This window comes from Dipteris shenzhenensis, chromosome 5 (genome assembly GCF_047967505.1).
Source record: "Dipteris shenzhenensis isolate YYH24624 ecotype China chromosome 5, Dip_SZ_1.0, whole genome shotgun sequence".
Classification (NCBI taxonomy): domain Eukaryota; kingdom Viridiplantae; phylum Streptophyta; class Polypodiopsida; order Gleicheniales; family Dipteridaceae; genus Dipteris; species Dipteris shenzhenensis.
Window position 1 is genome coordinate 59,007,868 of NC_141600.1, and position 23,103 is coordinate 59,030,970.

At 44.5% G+C, this 23,103-nt stretch overlaps 1 protein-coding gene across 2 annotated transcripts; it reads left to right on the plus strand.

Annotated features, from left to right (window-relative positions):
- The first annotated feature begins 281 nt into the window (after positions 1–281).
- On the plus strand, positions 282–19,443 carry RRP4 (ribosomal RNA processing 4). 2 transcript variants are annotated; one of them, XM_087374863.1, is made up of 7 exons: positions 282–569; positions 661–762; positions 7,204–7,249; positions 17,920–18,009; positions 18,092–18,157; positions 18,286–18,354; positions 18,497–19,443. In XM_087374863.1, exons 1-7 carry the CDS (start codon positions 403–405, stop codon positions 18,980–18,982), a joined length of 1,026 nt encoding a protein of 341 aa, XP_087230989.1. In that variant the 5' UTR covers positions 282–402; the 3' UTR covers positions 18,983–19,443. The 2 variants fall into 2 exon arrangements, with proteins under 2 accessions (XP_087230989.1, XP_087230990.1); XM_087374864.1 differs by having other exon boundaries at positions 282–543.
- The last annotated feature ends 3,660 nt before the right edge of the window (positions 19,444–23,103 follow it).

The following is a 23,103-nucleotide window of genomic DNA, read 5'->3' on the forward strand; positions in this document are numbered from 1 at the left end:
GCTAGATATTGCCTTCGATTCTACCCGCCCACCTTGACACAGTTCACTACTACTTGCCTAGTTCTAGTTACCCACAGCCTTCAAGATTGCTCCAGAGTCTTCCAACACGCATGCGTGATACCATGCAACGCCCCCTTTTTTACCCCTCTATAACCCGGGGGGCTCTCACCCTCCCCGCCCGCATAAATTAATAAATATTCAATTTGGGGCTCCTAGGCCCCGCCCGCATAAATTAATAAATATTCAATTTGGGGCTCCTAGCGCCTTAGGACCTGGAAGCAGGAAGAGGAAGGGGGTTTAAGCACCATTTGAACAAGAGGAGGAGCGTTCAAGAAAAGAGGATTTAAGCACAGGCCAGAGGAGGCGAAGGGTTTAGGAGGAAGAAATCGAGGTTTAAGCACCATGCGGGGCTCCCTGCGTGGATTGCACTTCCAGATGTCCGACAGCCAGCGACATCGCCTCACCAAAGCACAAGAGCTTCTGCGAGAATCGCCCGGCAGCTACCATTCCTCCGCTTTCGTCAATGTTGCGGATCCCATTCAGGTCGAGAACGAGCTTACCGTTTTAAAGTACGTCTCCAACTTCTTTCGTTCTGTCTTGTACGTCTTATGGCCCCAAGAACCTCTTGATTCTGTCCTCATCGCCACTACTTGGTCGTAGAGGGCACGGAACGCAGCAAGTTGATGGGCAACTGTTGGCGACCCTGTGTGGAGTCGTTGAGCGCGTGGACCAACTGGTGACAGTGAGGCCTCTCAGAGCAAGGTTGTTCTTTCACCACACCACCCTTTCTTCGGAACATTTTACCCGTTTAACTATGGATAATCAGTCGTCTTACGCACTAATTGTTTTGACTTAAGTTTTTGGGCAAGCTCTTTTAAGCAGCCAATTCTCAGCTCAGTTGACAGTTAGTTCTCAGCTCACTAAGGGTGTTTACAGACTACTCACGGGTCATCCACGGCAAGATTGCCCGCTCACACCCAACCCACGGCCTAGATGCATTCATTGCACTATGGGCCATTTGGCAAGCATGGCCGCTAGTCTGTAAACACTCCAAACAGCTAGTTTTCAGCTCGGTTAAAGGCTAGTTCCAGTTCAGGTACTGCTAGTTCTTAGGTCATTTAAGAACTAGATTTCTGCTGAGTCACTGTTGTCTTCATGGCCATCTGCAACTAGCCCCTTATCTCAGTTATTCACATATCTATGCTCAGTTATGCACAGACCTACGATAGGGCCAGCTAAACAGCTTGAGACTGTCCTTATTCAAGTGAACAACGACATACTAGCTGCAGCTAGCTCAAGTCTTTTCTGAGCTCTCTATTCAGCCTCTATCTTTTGAATTATGTCAGGGAACTAGTCTTTCATTGCATACAGATTTGTCTAGGTCTAATCTCTGAATTTCCACTCTAAGAATGGTAATGAAATTGTAGGGTCTACTGTTATTGATGCTTGGAAACAGTGACATCTTTCCTCATGATTGGAGAGCCCTTGGCGAACAGGCCTGTTGGGTTACGTTGTACATTTGAGTGGTCTAGCGATGTACATTCTGTAGTTTATTCCTAGTTTCCATCCAGTTCGACACTAAATCAAAGTAGAAGTATTCTGCCAAGTTTGGTCTTAAAGTTCCCATTTGGTAATTTGAACACTCTAATCCCACTTTACAAGAGCACTGAGAGGTTTTGGTTGATGCTGGAAATACCTAAGCTCGAGGTTCTACATCCAATGAAGTTTCCTTCATTTTTACCTGCAGAAAGATTTTCTTCAGAGAGTTTTGTACATCACGTAGCAGTTCGTCATCTTCTCCATGTGGTTTTTTTTGCTTTCCACTTCGATTCTTCATAGAGTCTAACTACATCTTTAAAGTATCATATGTTTTATCAAGCATGAGAGTCTGCCCCTCATTTTTAATCATTCGCTTTGTCTTTTCTTGGCCCCGTAAATTCAAATAATAGAAATAATAATATATGCTCAAGTTATTGGAGAATGTCTGTGGATCAAGATAGTAATATACAATAAATTGCTATACTTGGAAAATAGTGCAGAGAAGAACAGTGTGTAATTAACCTCCCCCATGACATAGTTTTAATGAAAGTATTGTTATGTGCGTTGGAAGATGCAGGATTGTCACACGCCATCTTGTTGGAAGTATAGGGTCAATGCACCATTGTAAGCCCCCAAATGACGAGAGCTTAGGGGCTTGACACCTATATAGGAATGTGGGTAGACGGATCAGTAGAGGGAAGGGATGATTTCTTCCTAATGGGCCACCCTGGTCAGCATGGAGGGTTGACTGTATGCCCACATTTAGGGCAGACAGTGGGGCTGGAACGGTATATGTGGTTCCTTGGGGCTAGTGCAGGACCAGCAGAGCAGCAGCAGATAATGGGAGGCTGGGCCCATTTATAGGCCTGGCCCAAGGTCGGCAGCACAGCAGATGAGGTGGGGCAGGAGAGGGCGCACAGTCTGCAACAGGCAACGCACAACAGCAGCCTGCAGGTACAGTAGCTATTGCAGAGGCCTTCGAACAAGTCAGAAGGGACTGGCGGATGACCTGCGGAGTAGGTACCTGTTTGGCACTGCTCTATACAGGCGAAAGGGGCTAACCTGGGTCGGCAGTCTGCTACAGACTGGTCGGCCAACTCACTCCGTGTGCTTATAGAGAACAATTCAGATATTTAGAGAATACATACAGATGTTCGGCATAGATGTGATGTCGAAGTACAAAATATAGCCAAAACTATGACAGAACATATGCTACGGTAAGCCACCAAGAATAGGCTCTGCTTGCTGATTCCTCTGCTGTAACCGACTCCTAGATCACTGCTTGTCCCTAAATGGACTTTAGGTTGAGCGCTCCTGCAAATGTATGCTCTGAACAAAAAGAGAGCAAGGAGCTGAACAAGCTCAATAGGAACGCGAGGCCTATGGGACCCAGAAGAAGCTGAAAGTCATGTTTTGGAATTGTAGAGGCTTTCCTTGGCATAAAGGAGCTGGTCTGAATGAAGTGTTACATGATGCAGACATTATCTTTCTTGCAGAGACTTGGGAAAGGGATATACGCAGGATTCCGAAAATGGATGGCTATTTGGTGCACTCCGTCTGGCAAAAGCAATCAGGCCTACGAGGGCAGGGAGGGGTAGCATGCATATACAAAGACCATATACACGACAAGATCTCTATGGTCAAAGATGACATCCATAAGCGCTACATATGGGTTATGGTAAAAGGAAGCCCTTTGCCATTGTATATTGCAGGATGCTACATTCCTCATAGAGAATCCCCCTTCTACCAGAGGCATGAGATTGACCCATCCCAGCCATTTGGGGACCTATGCTTAGATATTGCTATGTTCAGCAAACAAGGAAATGTTATGCTTATTGGGGACCTAAATGCACGCATAGGAGACTCACAATTTCAATATCCCACACAGCAAGAATACATAAAGGAGCATGAGATAGACATTGACCCCAGCTGGTGTAGATGCTCGAAGGATAAAGTGGTGAATGCACATGGTACAGCATTGGAGCATTTGATGAATGGTATGCACATGTTGGTGGTAAATGGCACAGCCCTTTTCCCAAAATCTAATTCCCCTACTTGTTTCCCTACCAGTGGGGGGGCTAGTGTAATTGACTATGCATTGATTCATCTGGAAGCTTGCAATCTTATACACAATTTCTCACTTGGCCTGAAATCTCTTGATTCGGATCACATACCACTCTATGTAGAGCTTAATATATTGCTGGCCAAGGCAACTTTGGAGGAGCATAAAGCAGCTGAGTGTGGCTATCAGGTGAACGAGGCAAAAAAGGTGGAATATGCTGAAAGTTTAGAAGCATGTCTGCTGAGAAAACAGAAATTTGGCTGGGCACAATTGAAGAATGCCATTCTCACCACAGCTAAGGCAGTTTTAGGGTGCAAAAAGAACAGTAAAGAGCGTAAGAAAGGGCTGCCATGTAATGACTGGTTTGATGCTGAATGCAAGGCAGTTAGGAGTGCACTAAAGGTGATTCCAATGGGAGATGAAAGAAGAGCAGCCAAGAAGCAGTTCCATGCTCTCACATGTAAAAAGAGGCGTGTTTATATTGAGAAAAAGGAATGGTCAGATGCAATTGATTTTGTCAAGAACCCTAGAAGAGCATGGAAAGGAGTTAAACAAAGGCCAAATGACATCATGTGAGATTTTACAGAAATAGAGATGCTTGAGTATGTTCAACAACTCTACATGCATCCCAAGGCTCAGCCCATGGCGAGCATGTCTCTCAGTGGTAATACTCAAGGTATTTTCTCATTGGAAGATGTGCAAGATGGCCTAAAGAAAATGGCAAATGGGAAGGCAGCAGACACTATACACCTCACAGCAGAATTCATTAAGTGGTCCAATGAACACACGCAAAGGCACATAGTAATGGCACTAAACCAAGCATTCGTGTATGGTTTCCCAACCGATTGGCAAGAGAACTGGATCAAGCCAATTTACAAGGGAGGTGACCGCAATCAAGTGTCAAACTACAGAACCATTATGGTATGCTCTACTCTAGCCAAGCTATATAGTACAATAGTAGAGGCAAAGCTGAGTGCTTGGGCAGAGAAAGAAAGGAAGAGGGCAATGGGACAAGCGGGTTTCAGGCCCAAACACTCCATTGTGGATCATCTAGTTACTCTTCGAGTGTTGATGGAGGACAGCCGCCTTAAGGGGAAGGCACTTTTTTGTTGCTTCATTGATTTTAAGAAGGCATTCGATACGGTGCCTAGGGATGTGCTATGGGAGAGAATGGAATGCATAGAAGTGCCTCAGGAAATAAGGTTTGCTGTCTTTAGACTTTATGAGAAAGTAAAATGTCAATTAAAATGTAAGGATGGGATGTCACAAGAATTTTATAGCAATATGGGGGTCAAACAAGGATGCCCACTCTGACCCACCTTGTTTGGTTTATGCATTGATAGACTTGAGGAACTGATGCACACAGAAGCAGGTAAGGGTTGTCCAGCCTCTACCTAGCAGATTTTGAGATTCACTTGCTTCTTTATTTGGATGATGTGGTTGTCTTCACTAATAGTGAGGGTAAGATGCAACAAATGATGGATATCCTCAGCATGTTCTGTTCGGAAAGTGGGCTGGCTGTGAATGTTTCCAAAACTAAACTCGTGATAGTCAAGACTATACAGCCAAGTAATCCCCCTTCAATCTCATATATGGGTCAACTTGTTGATACAGTGCACTCATTCAAATACTTAGGCATTGAAATTCCAGCCAATAACAAATGGAGCAGCTGTGTGCAACGGAGAATTGATGCAGGATGGGGAAAGTATTATCAATTTGAAAATGACTGCAGCAATACCAACACAAGAAGGTGGCAAGTACGAAACATGATTTTTGGGGCATATGTGGTACAAACAGTGCTCTATGGGGTAGAGGTGTGGGGGGGGAGTATACCATCATCAAAATGGAATGATGTAGAAAAAATGCAGAAATCTTTCATTAGAAGACACCTTGGCATCAAGGCTACCACACCCTACTCTCTCCTACTTCTAGAGACAGGATGCATACCCATAGAGTTGCGTGCCTTGAAGAGAGTACTCAGATACATCACAAAGGTCAAGCGCATGAATAATGAAAGGCTGCCAAAGAGGGCATGGGTAGAAAGTCAAAAGTCCCAAAAGACGAATAAGGGTAAGATTTTGGCATCTGGATGGGCACTAGATTTAAAAAAATGGTTCCAAAAATGGGAGGTAGAGAGGTACTTGGACTACTCTCCAGAGGAGGTAGATGAGGATGCCTTTCATCATGACCTGCTGAATGCACTACACAGGAAATGGCAAACAGTTGAAAACAGAGATAAGTTGGAGTACTACCGTACATTTATTAACCCCGAATATTGGGCTACTTATACAGGAAGAGAAACAGCCACACAGAAGTACATTTGCACACCTATGGCAATACATAAGCGAAGAGCTTTGGCCTCACTTCGCACCCGATCACACCAGCTGCAGATTGAAATAGGAGGATGGAAAGATATGCCAAAAGAGAGCAGAATATGCCAATTATGTGACTAGGGAATGGCAGAAACTGAAGAACACATGGTAATGATATGCCCTTACTATACTCACATCCGGAAAGCATTTAGCTCTCTTCTCGAGGGACATAACAGACTGGCTGATATGCTACATAGCGGGTCACCCCCAGCTTTAGGAACGTTTGTCTATAAGCTTTTCAAGCACAGGAACTCACCTAAGACATAAAGGTAGTTTCTCTTAATACCCTCCCCTCCAAGGGAGGAGTCTTTGTGTACGAGGATTTTGTATTGCTCAGGTCGCATAGGCCGATTTTTTGGTCTTCAGAGGACGATAATATATTCTTCTTCTTCTTCTTCTTCTAATGTGTAGACAAAACTCCCCTTCATGCAGTGGCATTAATTTTCTGTGAGATCTGAAGACCTTCATATATTCCGCTGTGTTAGGGTTGGATGTAGCAAGCAATCCATTTCTCTAACACATCGTTCCAATGCTTCAAACATATATGTTTGTGTCATGTCTTCAAGACTGCAACTGGTGAATTTTTGAAGATGTTGTAAATGTGATGGTTGGAAACTCTGCAAATGGAACTCATAAAGTGTCCGAATGCTAAATTTAATTTTCAGTAGCTGCTCTAGGTTGAGCGCTCCTGCAAAAGTATTCTCTGATGGGTACTGCAGGCAAATCTTTTCTTCATTAGAGTTTTGTTGTGAGATCTGAAGACCTTCATATATTCCGCTGTGTTAGGGTTGGATGTAGCAAGCAATCCTTTTCTCTAACACATCGTTCCAATGCTTCAAACATATATGTTTGTATCACGTCTTCAAGATTGCAAATGGTGAATTTTTGAAGATGTTGTGAATTTGATGGTTAGAAACTCTGTAAGTGGAATTCATAAATTGTCCGGATGTTAAATTTAATCTTCAATGGGAATCATGTTTATTTTAATTGATCTCGTGAGGTTCTGTCTTAATAAATTAGCTGTCAATTGTCTTTATGGTCATGACTTGGACTGACTGATTTTAACTTTATTTGTACCTAACTCTATAAATGGAACTCATAAAGTAGTGTCTTTAAAATTCGATTCTCAATGGGTATCATGCTTATTTTCGTGAGGTTCTGTCTTGATAAATTAGCTGTCATGATCTGGACTGGTTTATCTTAATGGACTGGTTTTAACTTTATTTTTAGGTACAATGCTGAAATTGGCGATGTGGTGGTTGGTCGTGTCACCGAGGTAGATATATAAATATTTATATTTAACCTTTTTGTTCGATTTAAGTGATCGATGGAAAATAAATTTGAAGCTACCAAAGTTAAGTATCTTTGACCGAAGGCAATACTTTGACCAATTAAATATAACTTTTTGAACATAAATAAATAAATGAAAGACTCATTAATTATGATCAATAAATGGTCAATTGGAACTTTGACTTTGGAGTATTTACAACTTGGTGACATCCCCTTGGCTTCTATTCAGTTGACTACAACTGAAAAGCTTCCTTGTAAAAATCCAAAAGTTGAGGATGATCAGACAACATGTCTTCATCCATCCACTTGCACAATGGGGAACCCACAAAAAGTAGCAAGGCAAGCGTAACCCAATTTTTGTTGGGCTATGGCCGGTGGACGATGGCTTGGACGCATCACAATTTCTTCCATGGGGTTTGTGACATTAGTCACAACTGATCCTTTCAGCCTGGTGGTGTGGCATCCAATGCCGAATAGTTTTTAACTTTTACAAGATATCTGTAAAATTCCTTGCCTTGAGGGGCCTTTGCGTACGGTATGATATACAGTATGTTCTGGCTGAAGAACCTCCCCCAGCTCGTTCACTTCTAGTGGATCGTCTGTTACTGGCTCTATAGGCTCCGGTCCTTGAAATTTCTTTACATAAAAGAAATTGTGAATCTTGCAATGCTCTGGTAGTGCCAACCTGCATGTAACCTCATTAATCTCTTTTGTTACCCTGAAAGGGCCATAGTATCTTGGAGATGGCTTTGCATACACTTTCTACTTCTCCTTGAGCTTGTAGAGCCTAGCTTTCTCGAACTTCAAAAGCACCCAATCCCCTTCCTTGATATCTAATTGCCTCCTATGCTTATCTGCAGCCTGGTTATGCTTTTCTTGAGACTTTTCTATTGAAAGCTATTTGGAGGGGATGGTCGCATGCTAGGACAGAGGTTACACATTGGTTGGGCACAGTGGGACAGCTGCCTAGCTTGATCTTACAGAATGTGTGCGAGACTCTCGGTTGACGTAGAGATACGATTAGAGACCCTCTCACATCTTTGGGACGTGGGGCCCGAGGATGGTCGAGATTGAGGCAGCTATTTCAGAGTCTTGGTGGGCGGGCCTTCAGAGTTTCACACCAGCACAGTGGTTGGGCTAGTTCTCACAAGGGTACCTCTTCGGATTCAGCTATGTCCCCTCCCTCCCATTCTCAGGCGAGTCCGGTTCTACACTGTGGGTCCAGGTGGACTCTTGCAGTCTCTGACAGATGGAGATCTGGAGATGGATGGAGCCTTGGATCAATTAGGCTGGTAGAGGGTCAGAGTAGTGGGCCGTTTGGGCAAGGAGTGGTCGATCAACCCCTCTTGCATCTTAGATCTGGATGCAGCTCGCTGGCGCTTATGGTTATGGGAGGGTCGTCCCCTTTGTGAGGTACAGTGGGACCCAGGCGAGTGGTTTTGGCTGTCCAAAGTAGGCCACTCAGAGAGAGTGGAGGAGGTGTCCTTCTCTTATACTACACACATAGGACGCCGCTTGTAGTTGGAGGCGGCAGCTTGGACTCCGTCGTGAGAGGCATTGGGCAGCACAGCAGGTACCTCGAGAGGTGAGATCTAGGTTCTGGACACGCCTCTGGTTCAGTGTGTGACTGCGGAAGATCTCATACTTTTTTTGGATGATAGTGTATGGAGATCTTCCTGTTGGCCCTTGGTTTGAGTAGATGCGGGTGGATGGCAGCTACCATAGATGCACGATTGAGACTTTGGAGATGATCCCCCACTGCCTTTGGAGCTGCCCAACAGCACAGAGTATATGGCGAGGAGCGCTTCGGATTGTAGCGAGGCTTTAGGGCACGGAGAGGGACTTCACGTGGGGCATGGTTGCTTGGTTGTCAGAGGGTGGCCATGCCTTTCCCATTGACGTGGTCACTCCAGCATATAGGATACAGGGCCTGTGCATTCATAGCATTGAGTTTCATGAGGCGACTCCTCCCACTAGTCAGCAGCCTCTTCCTTCGTCGGAGGATAGCGTGTGGGAGACAGTAGCCAGCATTACGGCATAGAACATCTGGGTTGCTCGCTGCAGCTGGCTTATGGGCCAGCAACATGTTCCACTGTCGGCCACCTTGTTAGCCAGATGGCAAGACATCATCTTCACGCTTCACGCCATTTGGGAGGAAGGCTCTTTAGGTTCTCGAGCTACCGTCACCTGACGGGAATGTTTCTGCAAGGCTTGGCCTGCAGGTGTTTTCTACAACATCACCCTGAGAGGGATCATATGGTTGTATAGTCCGCCACCTTGGTTGTTAGCCCGTGTTACAGAGAATCCCTAGGCAGTGAGTTGGGATCTTTGGTAGCAGGAGTGTCTTTCTGACAGCCAACATTTAATTTTTTGTTGATTTTCAATGGTTGGCACCTTTATTGTTTTGTATGATCGTTTTTTTTACAAGCATCAATAGAAGTTATTTTCTCTAGAAAAATAAAAAAAAAGCTGTCCGAAGGTTTGACAAACTGATCAGTTGCAAATATTTTATCTTTGGTCCTCATGATAGGTGGCAGAATCACCTTCCCATAAATGACATCAAAGGGGGCTTTCCCGTGGAGCTGTGAAGTATATTGTTATATGCAAACTCCACTAGTGAGTGGTAGGTACTTTTCCTAGTTTGAACTTTGGTCAGCCATGTAGCATTTCAGTAAATCCAACAGTGTAGAATTTGCTACCTCACTTTTACCATCTGTCTAGGGATGGAAATGTTAGGAAATGGAGTCAATTTGAGTGACTTTTAGTGTGTTCTAGAGTAGTACTATACTACTTTATATCCTAGAGTGCCACATGTCACTATGGGACTTATCCCATATACATTTGACACTTAGAGTGTGTGTGCCTATCCTATAAAGGCATTGTACTTTCATTGTTATAATTATCAAGCCTGATGCCTTTCTTGATCATGTAAGTACTTTGCTTGGTTGTATATTTCTTTCTCGCATTATTTCATTTCATTCTTTCCTAGTCTTTCTTTTCCTTTCCATTCCATTCCATGTCTTGCATCTTCATATGGTATCAGAGCTAGACTACCTTCCAAGAGGTTGAGGTAAGGGATTGAGGACATTGAAGCCTCTCTTCCTCATTCCTCTTGGAGGAATGGCTTCTCCAATTCCATCTTGAGCTCTACTCTCTCCACCCTGAGCCTCACCAACAATGGCAACTCAACTCAAGGCTCGTGGCAACTCCAATGGTGTGACACAGCTTAGCTCCTTTTGTGGCAGCCCCATGCTTCGCTCCTAGGCGCCATTCTCTTGGCCTAGTGCCCAGCTCGGAGCAAGCAGCAAGCCCGTCATTCTGCCCGCTTCTCTGTCCGTACCAGTCGTACGAACAGCCGTACAACAGTACGGAGTGTTGTGCCATACAGTCTGCCCGTACAGCTTGCCGGCTCCTCTTCTCTACCCGCTGCTGTTCTGCCCACCATTTTTTCCTCTCCTACATCTCCATTGCACCCGCCATTTGTCCCATTTCTTCCATTTCTTCCTTTGTCCGCCATTTCTCCCATTTCTTCCTCAGCCCTCCATTTCTCCCTCAGCTCGCTTGTTTGCTTCATTCTATCCATCACTCTTCTCTCTCCTAGTTGCGAGCTTTATGGGTTCACTTTCCACCAACTCTCTTCTTGTGGACAAATTCAAGGGGGACGGATTCCCCACATGGCAAACAAAAGTTCCTTCTCATGAAGGAGAATGTTTGGGATGCCATCGAAGATGATGAAGCACTTGAGGCATCAACGGAGCCTCAAACACGAAAGATTTGGAAGCAACACAATTCGAGGGCCATCGCAATCATTGGGCTTTCCCTAGATGATTCATTGATTCATCACATCGACTTGAAATTCAAGGCAAAGGAGATTTGGGCACGCCTCGAGAATATATTTAACAAGATCACCAACTCCAAGGTGTTTCTGAAAATGCAATTTTATAAGCTGAAAATGGAAGAGTCTGATACTTTGAGTGCACATATAGCAAAAATTCAATCTTTAGTTTAACAACTCTCCAATTTGAAGTGTTGCCCGAATGACGAGGACAAAATGGCTAACCTGATGATAAGTATGGAAGGGATTTCTCGCTTTGAGAATGCTCTTGAAGTATTTCGCATTGCATCGACTACATTCGAAGATATGGTGTCTCTGTTGCTTGAAAAGGATCGCCACAATAAAGAATCTCCATCCTATTCAGCGGATACTACACAAGCTCTTGCCTCCACCAGCAAATGGAGACCTAGGCCATCGACTCCACGAGCTCGAGGAAATACATTGAAGCCATTCAAGTGCACTTATTGCAACAAGCTTGATCATACAAAGGACAGGTGTTACCAAAAGCTTGCTCAACAACAATCGAAGGATCATACCAGCTGGGTGGCATCTCCCACTAGTGATGATGCAAACGAAGATGACCCGCTGACACATGATCATGCTCTTACAGTCTGTCTCCCGCATCTGGAGGATGATGGAGATCATGATTTTGCTTTCTAAAGCATAACATATTTGGGTACTTTGCCCTAGGGGTGTTTTTTAAAAATGAATGCAATAAATCATATGTGTTGAGTCGATAAAAGTCCTCTGCCTTGGATAGCCCTCCTAAAATGATGTATTTCTTTTATTTTTTTTGGTGTGGCTCCGTGTTTCTCATTAGTCTTTGGAGCCAGGTGGGAATGTAGTGTGGGAGCCATGTGTTTTTGGCTTTGATAGGTCTATTTGTTGGTGCATTGGTCTCCTAGACCTCTGAGTTGATCATGCATCCATGCATGATGAGCCTCTGAGCCATGCTAGATGAGATTTCTATATTATGCTCACTAGCCTCTGAGCCATGCTCACTTGCCTCTGAGATTGTGCGGGAGCCATTTCTAGTTCTAGACCAGCATGCACTGTTATTGTCATGTTCTGTTCTTGGTTCCATTCCAGTAGTCCCTCACCTTTTTTCCATGGAGGGGTGTTAGGAAATGGAGTCAATTTGAGTGACTTTTAGTGTGTTCTAGAGTAGTACTATACTACTTTATATCCTTGAGTGCCACGTGTCACTATGGGACTTATCCCATATACATTTGACACTTAGAGTGTGTGTGCCTATCCTATAAAGGCATTGTACTTTCATTGTTATAATTATCAAGCCTGATGCCTTTCTTGATCATGGTAAGTACTTTGCTTGGTATATTTATTTCTCGCATTATTTCATTTCATTATGCTTTCCTAGTCTTGCTTTTCCTTTCCTTTCTATTCCATGTCTTGCATCTTTAAGAAAGAAGAAGAAAGGTTCAGATTTGTCCCCATATTATCGAAAAGAGCTCTCTTGAATAGACTAGTCATTCTAGGATCTCGGTCACTGATAATGGACTTTGGCATACCATGGTGCTTAAAGATTTGTGCCATGAAAAGCTTAGCCATACGATCTGCTTTTATAGTTTTGCGTACCGGAATGAAATGCGCTTGCTTGCTGAATCTATCAATGATAGTACAAATCCCATCATTCCCTGACTTTGATCTTAGCAAATCAAAATTAAACTCCATTGCGATACTTTCCCATGGTGCCTGGGGCATGGGAAGAGGCATAAGTAGACCAGGTGCTTTTCGTCTGTCATATTTGACCTTTTGACAGGTAAGGCATTTTGTAACAAATTGATGTATATCTTTCCGCATCGCTGGCCAAAAGAAATACCTCTCTAATGCTTGAGTTGTTGCTGTAATTCCTCTATGCCCAGCATAGGGAGGTGCATGGCATTCCTCCAACATCTTTTTCCTCATCTCTTGGGTGATGCATAGGCAGTCATCTTTCATTAGATACCCATCTTTCAGGGAATAATGACTTGGTGGATTGCCCCTCTTGCACTTGCTGTAAAATCTCACCAAAATCTGCATCATTAGCATATTGCTCCCTCATGTCTTCCAGATCCCTATGATAAGCAATAGTTACGTTGTTCACATGGGGTCTTCGAGACAAGGCATCTGCCACTCTGTTCTGAGCTCCAGAGTATGGACAATCTAAAAATGATACATTGACAGCATGTTTGCCCATTTCATGTGCTTCTCGGAGAGCGAGTCAATAAATATCTTAGACTTTGGTGATCTGTCTTAATTGTGAAGTCTGCACCCATACTCCCCACAGGCATCACAATCCACATCAAATGGTTGATACAAATGAAAAACTATAAGAATTGGTTATGTGGTCAGCTTCTCTTTAAGTGTGGTGAATGCTTTCTTCTATGGAACACCCCATCCGAAAGCTGCATTTTTCTTAGTAAGGTCGTGCAGTGGGGCGTCTATGTCCGCAAAATGCCTGATAAATCTTTTGTAGCAAAAACTCAGGCCTAGGAAACTACAGACTTCATGCACAGTCTTTAGCTTTGGCCATTCCTAAATGGCTTGGATCTTTGCCGGATGCATCCTCTCCCATCTTTGGATAGTATATGCCCCAAATAGTGAATCTCTTCCAGAAAGAATTTACTCCTCGCTGTTTGCATAGAGTTGATGATTTCGCAGCTCTTGGAAAACTGTAGCAAGATGCTCCTTATGCTCTTCTTTGGACTTAGAGAAAACAATGATGTCATCGAAGAAGGTTCATGTGAACTGTCTATAAGGTCGGAAGATACGATTCATCATTCTGTTGAAAGTAGCTCGGGGATTTGTCAACCCAAAAGGCATCACCGGATACTCATACAGCCCAAAGGTAGTGTGAAACGCTAAGGTTGTATACTTGGTGATAACCACTCTTTAAATCTATCCTATTGAAAACTGATGCTCCATTCAATTGGTCCAACACACGAGATTGGGAATTTGTTTTTGATGGTCATTTTGTTCAGTGCGCGATAGTCAACGCACATACGAAATGAACCATCTTTCTTTTGTATAAGCAGTATAGGGAAGCAAAATGGAGAGGAACTGGGCTGAATCAGCGCCTTGGACAATAAGTTTTACACCTGGGCCATGACGAGTTACACTAACTCTGTATGGGGGCCTATTAGGTGGCTCACTATGAGGATGAGTTCTATGCCATGATCTTCAGGTCTTTCAGGGGGTAACTCCCCTGTCAAAGCGGCATAAAAACAATCTTTAAAGTCTACAAGAAACTGAAATTTATCCTTATCTGCTTCATTCCTTTCAGCATGCAATTCAACATCTCTTTCTTTTATAAAAACCATATACGCTGAAACTGTAGACTTTATTACTTTTCCAACTGAAATATTTGATACAATGGGGATGGTCTCCCCTCTATTCTTGGCAACCACACGCTGCGTTTTACCCCTATGTACAAACTTAGGTGTGGCTGTCTTTTTCTTGCCTGCTGTCCCGGAAAAAAGAGAAGATATCGTGGCATATGCATTAAGCTTGCCACAGCGGCTGCGTGCATGATATTTTGAATGTCCTTATGTTTCTGGGTATTAACCACAGCTTGTGTCTTTGGCGTGAGACCAGACTTGTACTAACCACAGCTTGTATCTTTGGCGTGAGATCAGACCTGTACTAACCACAGCCTGTATCTTTGGCGTGAGACCAGACCTGTACTTTCTTACCTGGGTCTTCTTTGAGACCTTCTTGAAGGGAGAGATTTGCAAATATACATCCCAAAATTTTTGGTTGTAGGTTTCTACTGTATCTCCTGCGTCCATATGCATGTTGTCCCAGGCAACAAGGACATGGTCTCTGAACTGCTTGGGTATAAACTCTTTGTAGAAGGCTTTCTTGAAGCCCTTCCACTTCCTTGGAGCAGTGCAAGCTGTAGTCTGTGCGCTCCACCATGCACTAGCCGTTGTTGTCGGGTGCAAACTAACCATTCACACACAAACATGTGTTGTCTAAGTTGTAAGAAATGTCCAAAAAAGTTAGGAAATCTTGTTTCCTAATGTTTCCGAAATTGGGGCGTTTCTGAAACTTGTAAACGGCTAATCTACAAGTGTGCTAGAAGAAAAGCCAACAAGGGCAAGTATTGACAAGAGGTGATGGCAAGCTCGCATTATCATCGCGAGTGCATAGCGAAGGCTTCAAAAGTATAACACACGACCCAGAGTAGAATGTCTACATGGGTGACGACTAATTCGTAAATGCACTATATGAATCACATCTTCAAGGATCATCTGCTCCATTCCCTCCAAGAATCCAATTACTTGGCTTGCACGCCTAGCTTATATGGGGCATGTTTTGTTTAATTGCTAGCTTCTGTATGTGAGCAGAAATATACTTTATTCAGCCTACCCCTGCCGTTTCCTATCAATTCAAAGGGCATTCCAGAATTTTTTTCAAAACTACCACGTTTCCTGCATGGAAATGTTTCGTGCAACATAGGGGGCTGCAAGGCAGTATGGGCAGTTAAGTAGGCTGCTGTTTTTTACAGAGACAGCTGTGAAGTTTGGATGGTTTTGGAAATTATGGCCGTAGGATCTCTTCAAGATTGATTGTGAGCCTCTATGCTAGCCAAGTGGCGGAAAAAGAGAACATTTCGGCTCTTTGCAAGTGGCTTTGGAGGAAGGGTCACACCATCTGAACAGGTCTAAAGCACTCTGCTGTATGCTCGCTCTGGACAAACGGCGTTGATGCACATAGAAGGGTTCTGCGAGAAACTCTGAGTAAGGGCTGAATGGCGTAAAAGCAACGCCCATGTTAAACATTCAGTTGTCGCCACTGCCAAGGGTGTTGATTGCGTCGCAAAGGCCATGTGCAAAAGGCGTGCGACTGAGGAGAGACTTTGTCATCTTTGGCGATGATTAGCTGTACAGAGTTAGCTTTCTAACATGTAAGCAGCTTGTCTTTGGTAAGCGAATGGATGCCACATGCCCTTATTACAGTCCAAGCAAGTGTATGGTGGCCACACAGACAGCAACATGGACTGCCATGCTTCAGGGAGGGGTCAGACATTCATGAACATCAGCATAGGTGGGGCCATGCAGGCCTGGGGCAGCCTGCCGCTGTAGCCGTGGGCAGCATAGACAGGATAGCAGGGCAAGAGGGGCCTGCAACAGGTTGGGGGAGCAGCTGACAGACTAGATGAGAGGTTCTAACAAGGAGGGGTTTGTGGGCAGCCTATAAGAATGGGGGCCTCAGCTCTCTTTCATGTACAACCCAAGCCTCCAGCCTTCCGTGAGCAGGAGGAAGAGCTTCTGCGTGCTTGTTGACAGATTGGAACAGGTCTTAAGGAGCAGCCATGATCTGGAATTAGAGCAGCTTCCATGTGCGATATGGAGACTCTTCAGAATTGACGACTGCATGGATCCATACATTGGTTCTTTTCAGTGTGGATTTCATCATTGCATTTGCAATAAAGTTAGCATGTGCGCTCTATTTTAGTCATATTTCAACTACAGCTAGGGTGCAAGTAAGGGAGAAAACATATAGCGTAACTTCATGCTTGCTACTTTCAAAATATTTTGGTGCCTAAAGAACAAAAGGAGAGCCAAGGGAGGTTTAAATTTGCATGCAAAGAAAAGTGGCTGAAGGAGGGAGAACAAGCGCATGGAGGGGAAACTCCACCAGACCCTTTTGAAAGTTGGAAGAGTGCTTGTGACTCCAAGGTCTATTATAAGATTGGAAGGTAAGAGGACGTGAAAAGTTCAATTACACTGAAAAAGTGCCCTTAATTTCGTAGCCCTAATGTTTGCAGTTTGTCTTACAAGGATGAAGTTTTTCTTTGCAATTTCCACGAAGACTTGTCTTTTTTGTGTGCTATAATCACTGCCTTAATGTTATTAAGTAGCAATATATGCCTGCATGCCAAGTGGTTGAATTCGTTTTTTGACAGCTGTTGTGGTTGATTGAATGAGGTGAAATTACATTTCAGGGCTAGAATCGCTACAAGGTATGGGTCAACAGTTTTGGGGAATGATGTGTTTTGAGACGGCCCAGAGTTTGCCTGCATGGTAACTTAAAATGTTGTGCCCTTCTATAGAAGTTAGCTTAGATTGGAAGGACCACATATTGCAACTGCGATTTGCATCAGGGGGTTGGCTTTGTTTTTTACATACTTCAAACACGCGGTTTAGAATTTTGAAGCTTGTATAAGGGTCTGTTTGAAAGATATGGGTCAAGTCTATGTGAACATGAGAAGGTGCTGGGCATGCTTATGTCTTGCAAATGCCTGCTCAACTACAAACCACGTCTGTTTGTAAGCAATGCTTATGATTAGCTTTGTTTTTAGTTGTATGCTTGCTATTTACGTCTTAAGGGATGCTGACCTGAATGCGTCTGAATGATGGAATACCAAAGTTACCATGCAATTTAGAACTTCTTATAGATCCAATTGATGTGATTGGGGGAATTTTTTTATTGCAGTTCAAAGTCAGCATGTCAGATTAAGAACTGCCGTAATGTCTAGACAAACACCTATGGTTTGCAATCGTGATGCTAAGTTTATGACTGAACCTTGAGAATTCAATTGATTCATATGTGTCTTAAGTTGCTTTCATCGTGCAATGAGGATGATCCTAGCATAAGTTCAACCCATTAAGCTACAAGAGAGAGTGAATGTCTGGCTGCCAGATCTTGTCTAACATCCATCTCAAGTTCGCATAGGTTTCCTGTGCTATGATGTATTATTAACTAAAAGAGTTTATCTTTGACAACACATTTGAAACTAACATGAACATCCCTTGTTTTATTTGTGAAGAGGGTCAGCAGCGCTTCTGCTATTGACAATTGTTTGCCTGCGGCAGGTAGGAACAAAGCGGTGGAAGGTGGATATCAATTTTAGGCAGGATGGGCATCTCATGCTCTCAGCAGTTAACTTACCAGGTGGCATCCAGGTGCTTATCAAAGCATTTTGACATGTCTTAGACTGCCTTATTTTGAGTATGACCGTGACAGTCATGATTATTTACTGGACAGAGGAGACGAACGGTGGTGGATGAACTTAACATGAGAACCTTGTATGAGGAGAATGATCTCATCAGTGTGAGCTCTGACCCACTTATTGTCGATTCTAATAACATGAGTAGGATAATGACTATAAAGTCTCTTTGTTAATAGAGCATCATGTTTTGTGAAGTAAACACCTGTTTTGGCAATGTTTTCTCTGACAGGCAGAAGTGCAAAGTATACATGCTGATGGCTCAGTTTATCTCCACACGAGGAGTCTCAAATATGGGAAGGTTGTTGGCTCGTTTGTATTGAAAACCAAAGATGTTCTGGTAGTTTTATAGGAACTTTCGCATTATTTGTGAGTTTTAAATTCAAAGTCGCAGCTAGATCTTGAGATTCTTGTTAAGATACTTGTATTGGTGGTCCTGGCAGCTTGGAAAAGGTCAACTTGTACGGATTGCACCTTACTTGGTTAAGCGACTCAAGCAGCATTTCCATTCTCTAAAGCAATATGGAGTTGACATGATTATTGGCTGCAATGGCTATATTTGGATTTCTGCATCTTCCGAGGCACAGAAGCTTGACGAGCTTGGTAGTCAATCTGCAGGGTCAGCTGCTTTGGGTACAGGGAGAGATCTGTCCCCTGCAAGACCAGGTATATCAGATGGCAGACCGCGGGAAGCCAATGAGCAAGATGCCATCTCTTTGGAGGTTAGAGGGAGGATCAGTAGAGTCTCTAATTCGATTCGTGTATTATCTGCCCTTGGCTTTATGATACATCCAGAGTCTGTTATCGACACATTTGAAGCCAGCCTCACTTGGGGTATAGATATCAAGGACATGTTAGGGGCAGAGTTCTCAGTAAGGATTGCAGAGAGGATTGCAAGTCACAGGTCAAAGAAGTCTGGCTTACTGTGAGCATACACAGGCCATCACCAGACGTTTGTGGAGAAGCCTGTGACGAGGTCTGTGAGGTTAACTTCTTTGATTTGTATTTGTAGTGTACACCTCTCTGGAGATTTAGTAAATGTAGAAAAGGTCGGATTCAAGGTGTCGTCAAGTAGGTGAGGTTTTTTGAGAGTGACAAACATGTGGTTTCCTCATAGTTACTCAAGGCCACTTTTGTAAGCCTAAGATGCACAGCCCAGGCAGTTTCTAGGTTGTCAGAAATCCTTGAGTTCTGGACTTTGTGATCAGACTGGCCCAAGTGGTCTTAAATGAATTATGGTATAATCCTCCGAAGGGGCAAATTTCATTGAGATGGGGATGACAGTGGTTTTCTCGACGAGATGGTTGTTAGTCTCAAGATCCACTACATGGTTAATGAAGGCTAGATTACTAGTGTTAGATGAGGTGCTAGATGGCTATTAGATTATGTATTTTTGGGGTTTCATGTGCCCTTTATTAAATGTATTACTATTAAAAGTATGAAAATTTGTTTAAATCTATGATGAAAAAGGGACCCCCTCTATAACTAATGGGACCCTCCCCTCTAAATGAAGCATTATACTCGATTCGCATTCATCCTCTTTTGAATTCGCATTTTGCACATCTCCTATTCGCATTCACCTATTCTTTCAATTAATTAATTAATCAAACTCACGTGCCCCCCCTCCCCTTTCGCAATTAAACTATCTATACTACGTTAATTTACGTAACCTCTCTTTGCTCTGTCGCTCTGCTCCCTCGGCTCTTGTCTCTCCGGTCCCTCCACCCTCCCCTCTCCACTCCACCCTCCACCCTCCCCTCTATGCTCTTCTACTCCCCTCTCCACCCTTCCACTCCGCTCGGCTCTTCTACACTCCCCTCTCCACCCTCGCTCCTCCCCTCTACGCTCGAATTGTGATTGAACAAAGAAGCCCCCCCCCCGGAACTGTAACGGGAGGTCAAGATGATGTCCTAGGGTCCCCCGTGAGTTGCTACCTCCACTCCACCAACAAACTGCAGAAAAGAAACTCAGAGATCAGGGTTAAAAAGAAAAGATAAGCATGACGACACGGAGCTATGTTAAGGCTCTCGAAAGTGCAGTGCAATTGTACATGGCAGGAGCACCTCCAAAGAATACCTCCGAGGTATCGACCCACCTCAGCAAAATTTGCTTGGCCTTGATAGAAAAGGTCGATAGCCTTGAGACCTCTAATGTGGCATTGATGGTAGAAAAGACGCATATTGACAAGACCTTGAATGAAATCAAGAAGCAAGGGGGGCGTATGCAAGAAGAATGGCGAAAGGAGAAAGGGAAGAAGGATGAATGGGAAAAGGAGAGAGGCATGGGAAGATGAGAAGGTCAATCTCAAGGATAAAATGTAGGCCATGGGGATGGAATTACAGCAATTGAGAGATATGCAGGGGGTACCAGAAGGTACGTGCAAAGCAATGGAAGAGATGAGAGTTGAGAATGAGATGCTTAAGAAGGAGATGGCAGTGCTATAGACAACCATACAAGGGAAGCGTGTTGAGTTCACATAGCAAATCACTAAAGGTAACGCAGACATACTAGAATGGAAGAATGTGGTCAAGAAGGATACGGCAGCTCCCAAGAAAGAGATCATCTCTGAAGCCCTGGAGGAAGAGAAAAGGAGTAGCAGCAAGGCATTGAATGTCTTGGTCAGAGGCCTAACAGTTGGAGATACCCCTATGTTCGATGCTATGACCTTGTTCACCAAAATGAGAGTCAACCTCACATGTGAGACTCGTAATGAAATTATGAACAGCTATGGACAGGTCCACTCTCATGAGCATGAGGGCAACCCTAAAAGGGACCAAAATATTTTTGGATGACGATCTCATGTTGTTGCAGTAGGAGCATTGGAGAGAAGGGATGGTACGGGTTATGGCAGCAAGAGAGGTAGGGAAATGGGTTGCCTACAAAGATGGCAAAGTGATTATTCGAGAAAGAGTCGACAAAGGTGACAAGGGAGAAGGGGAGAAATGGGAGAAAGAAGAGGGTGAACTATGACGGTGCTAGAGCCGGGAGAAGAGTGCACAAAACAAGTTGAGTATGGCTGTATGGAATTGTAATGGCACACTTTGATCCGACCTAGGTGGCTTCTCGGAGACATACATAGGCAGAGACATCATCTTCTACATTGAGACACATGAGAGCCTAGAGAGAGGGCTGCCCACAGTGACAGGATACACCTGGGAGTCTGCTCATAGGAAAGAAATGAGGAGAGAGTGGGGTACGAGGCTTTGGAGGTGTAGTTGTCCTTTTCAAAACACACTTGAGGCCACTCATATCTGTGGTACGGAGAGAGGAACATGCACGTCACATGTGGATACGAGTGCAGTTGCACTATGCTATTTCCCTCCGCACATGTCATCATATGCCCATGATGTCACTACACAGGGATACAACCCTTATGAGATGATACATGAGGATATCATAGAGTTCCCCAGACAGGGAGACACTCTCCTTCTGGGGGATTTCAATGCAAGGACAAGGGACAGGCAAGTGGGCTTACTTGACTTCACATATGAGAGATGATGCCAGAGTTAGATGCAGTAGAACGTGGGACTCAGAGACTCTATGCAGATACTTTGCATGTGACAGCATACAGGCGACACCTTCTTGAATTGGGAGCTGTCCACGACCTCATTATCTACAATGGCCTTCAAAGATGGCCATCATCTGAGGGATTCACATGCTTCCCTCATGGAGGTGGGACTAGCACAGTGGACTACCTACTGGGCCCACTGGCTTTTGTCTCACAGATACATGACCTCACCATAACCCCCCCCCTCCACTTGAAGCTGACCACTCATACCTGACCTTCGATGTTCTTGTTACTACACCAGGCACAGGGAGAGTTCCTACCGCTACCCATACCCAGATCCACTTTGATCGTGCTCTTGATCCAGTGTATGTGTGCCACTTAGCCAGAGAGCTTCCAGCCTTATTGGAGGTTGATCTAGACCTCGCCCACGCCTCAGCTACCCTTGCCATAGTGATACAGGATGTTGCCACCAGATCCTTTCCTACGACCCAATCTTCAAGGGTACGAGATGGGAAGATGCCTCAGAACCCCTGGTTTGATGATGAGTGCAGAGAGATACAAGCCCACCTCACACGGGAGCGAGCCTTGGGTCAGTTGACACCACACGAGGCACACATGATATTTCAGTGACTGACACGTTGCAAGAGACGAGCCTTCTTCACACATAGGATGGATGAGATCATCATATCATTTTGCGGAGGAGACCCAACCACTAGGTGGGGATTCCTCACGCAGGGAAAGCCACCCATCCCCATCACCGATCCGAGCGTGTGGCACACCTATGCATGCTCCTTATATGATGTCCCGAGGCAAACACCGCTAGACATGTCCACTATGCCATGTGCGGGCTACACTTCGCCGGCTCCACAACCGGAAAGCATAGGATCACGAAGGCCTTTGGACAGAGCACTTCACACATGGGCAGGAGGTCCTAGCACCGATCCTTGCACATATGTTTAACCTTGCAGTTTGCCACCGCTTCCCACCAGCATGGAGCACCACTACTATCGTATCAATACACAAAGCAGGAGACCCCATTGACACTGGGAACTATTGTACCCTCATGATTGGCCACACACTGGCCAAGATCTATGGATCGGTGCTAGAGAGAGAGATCAGCAGTCACACAGAGGCACGGGGGCAACGAGCACTAGGGCAGGTAGGATTCAGGAGGCATCACTCTACTCTGGACCACATTTTTACTCTAAGGGCTATCATTGAGGAGGTGAGGTCTAGACATCAGAAAGTCTACACATGCTTCGTAGACTTTCAAAAGGCCTTCGACACTGTTCCACGTCTTGCATGATCAGGAGATTACAGGAGATGCAGATCCCAGAGAAACTGATTTGGGGTGTGATGAGCTCATTTGAGTCAGTCAGAGGCAGGGTCCGTGCCCTAGATGGCCTATCGGAGTGGGTCGAGAGCACCATTGGGGTGAAGCAGGGCTGCCCTCTCTCACCGACTCTTTTTGGACTCTACATTGATGAGATCACATCTTTCATAGATCGTATAGGTGGTGAGGGCTCATCACTAGGGGATCTC

Excerpts from the sequence above, each read along its gene's own strand:
- RRP4 (XM_087374863.1), top strand. The coding sequence starts at position 403 with ATGCGGGGCTCCCTGCGTGGATTGCACTTCCAGATGTCCGACAGCCAG. Across the intron at positions 7,250-17,919 it reads TGGTTGGTCGTGTCACCGAG|GTAGGAACAAAGCGGTGGAA; the intron begins GTAGATATATAA and ends TGCCTGCGGCAG. Across the intron at positions 18,158-18,285 it reads AGGAGAATGATCTCATCAGT|GCAGAAGTGCAAAGTATACA; the intron begins GTGAGCTCTGAC and ends TTTCTCTGACAG.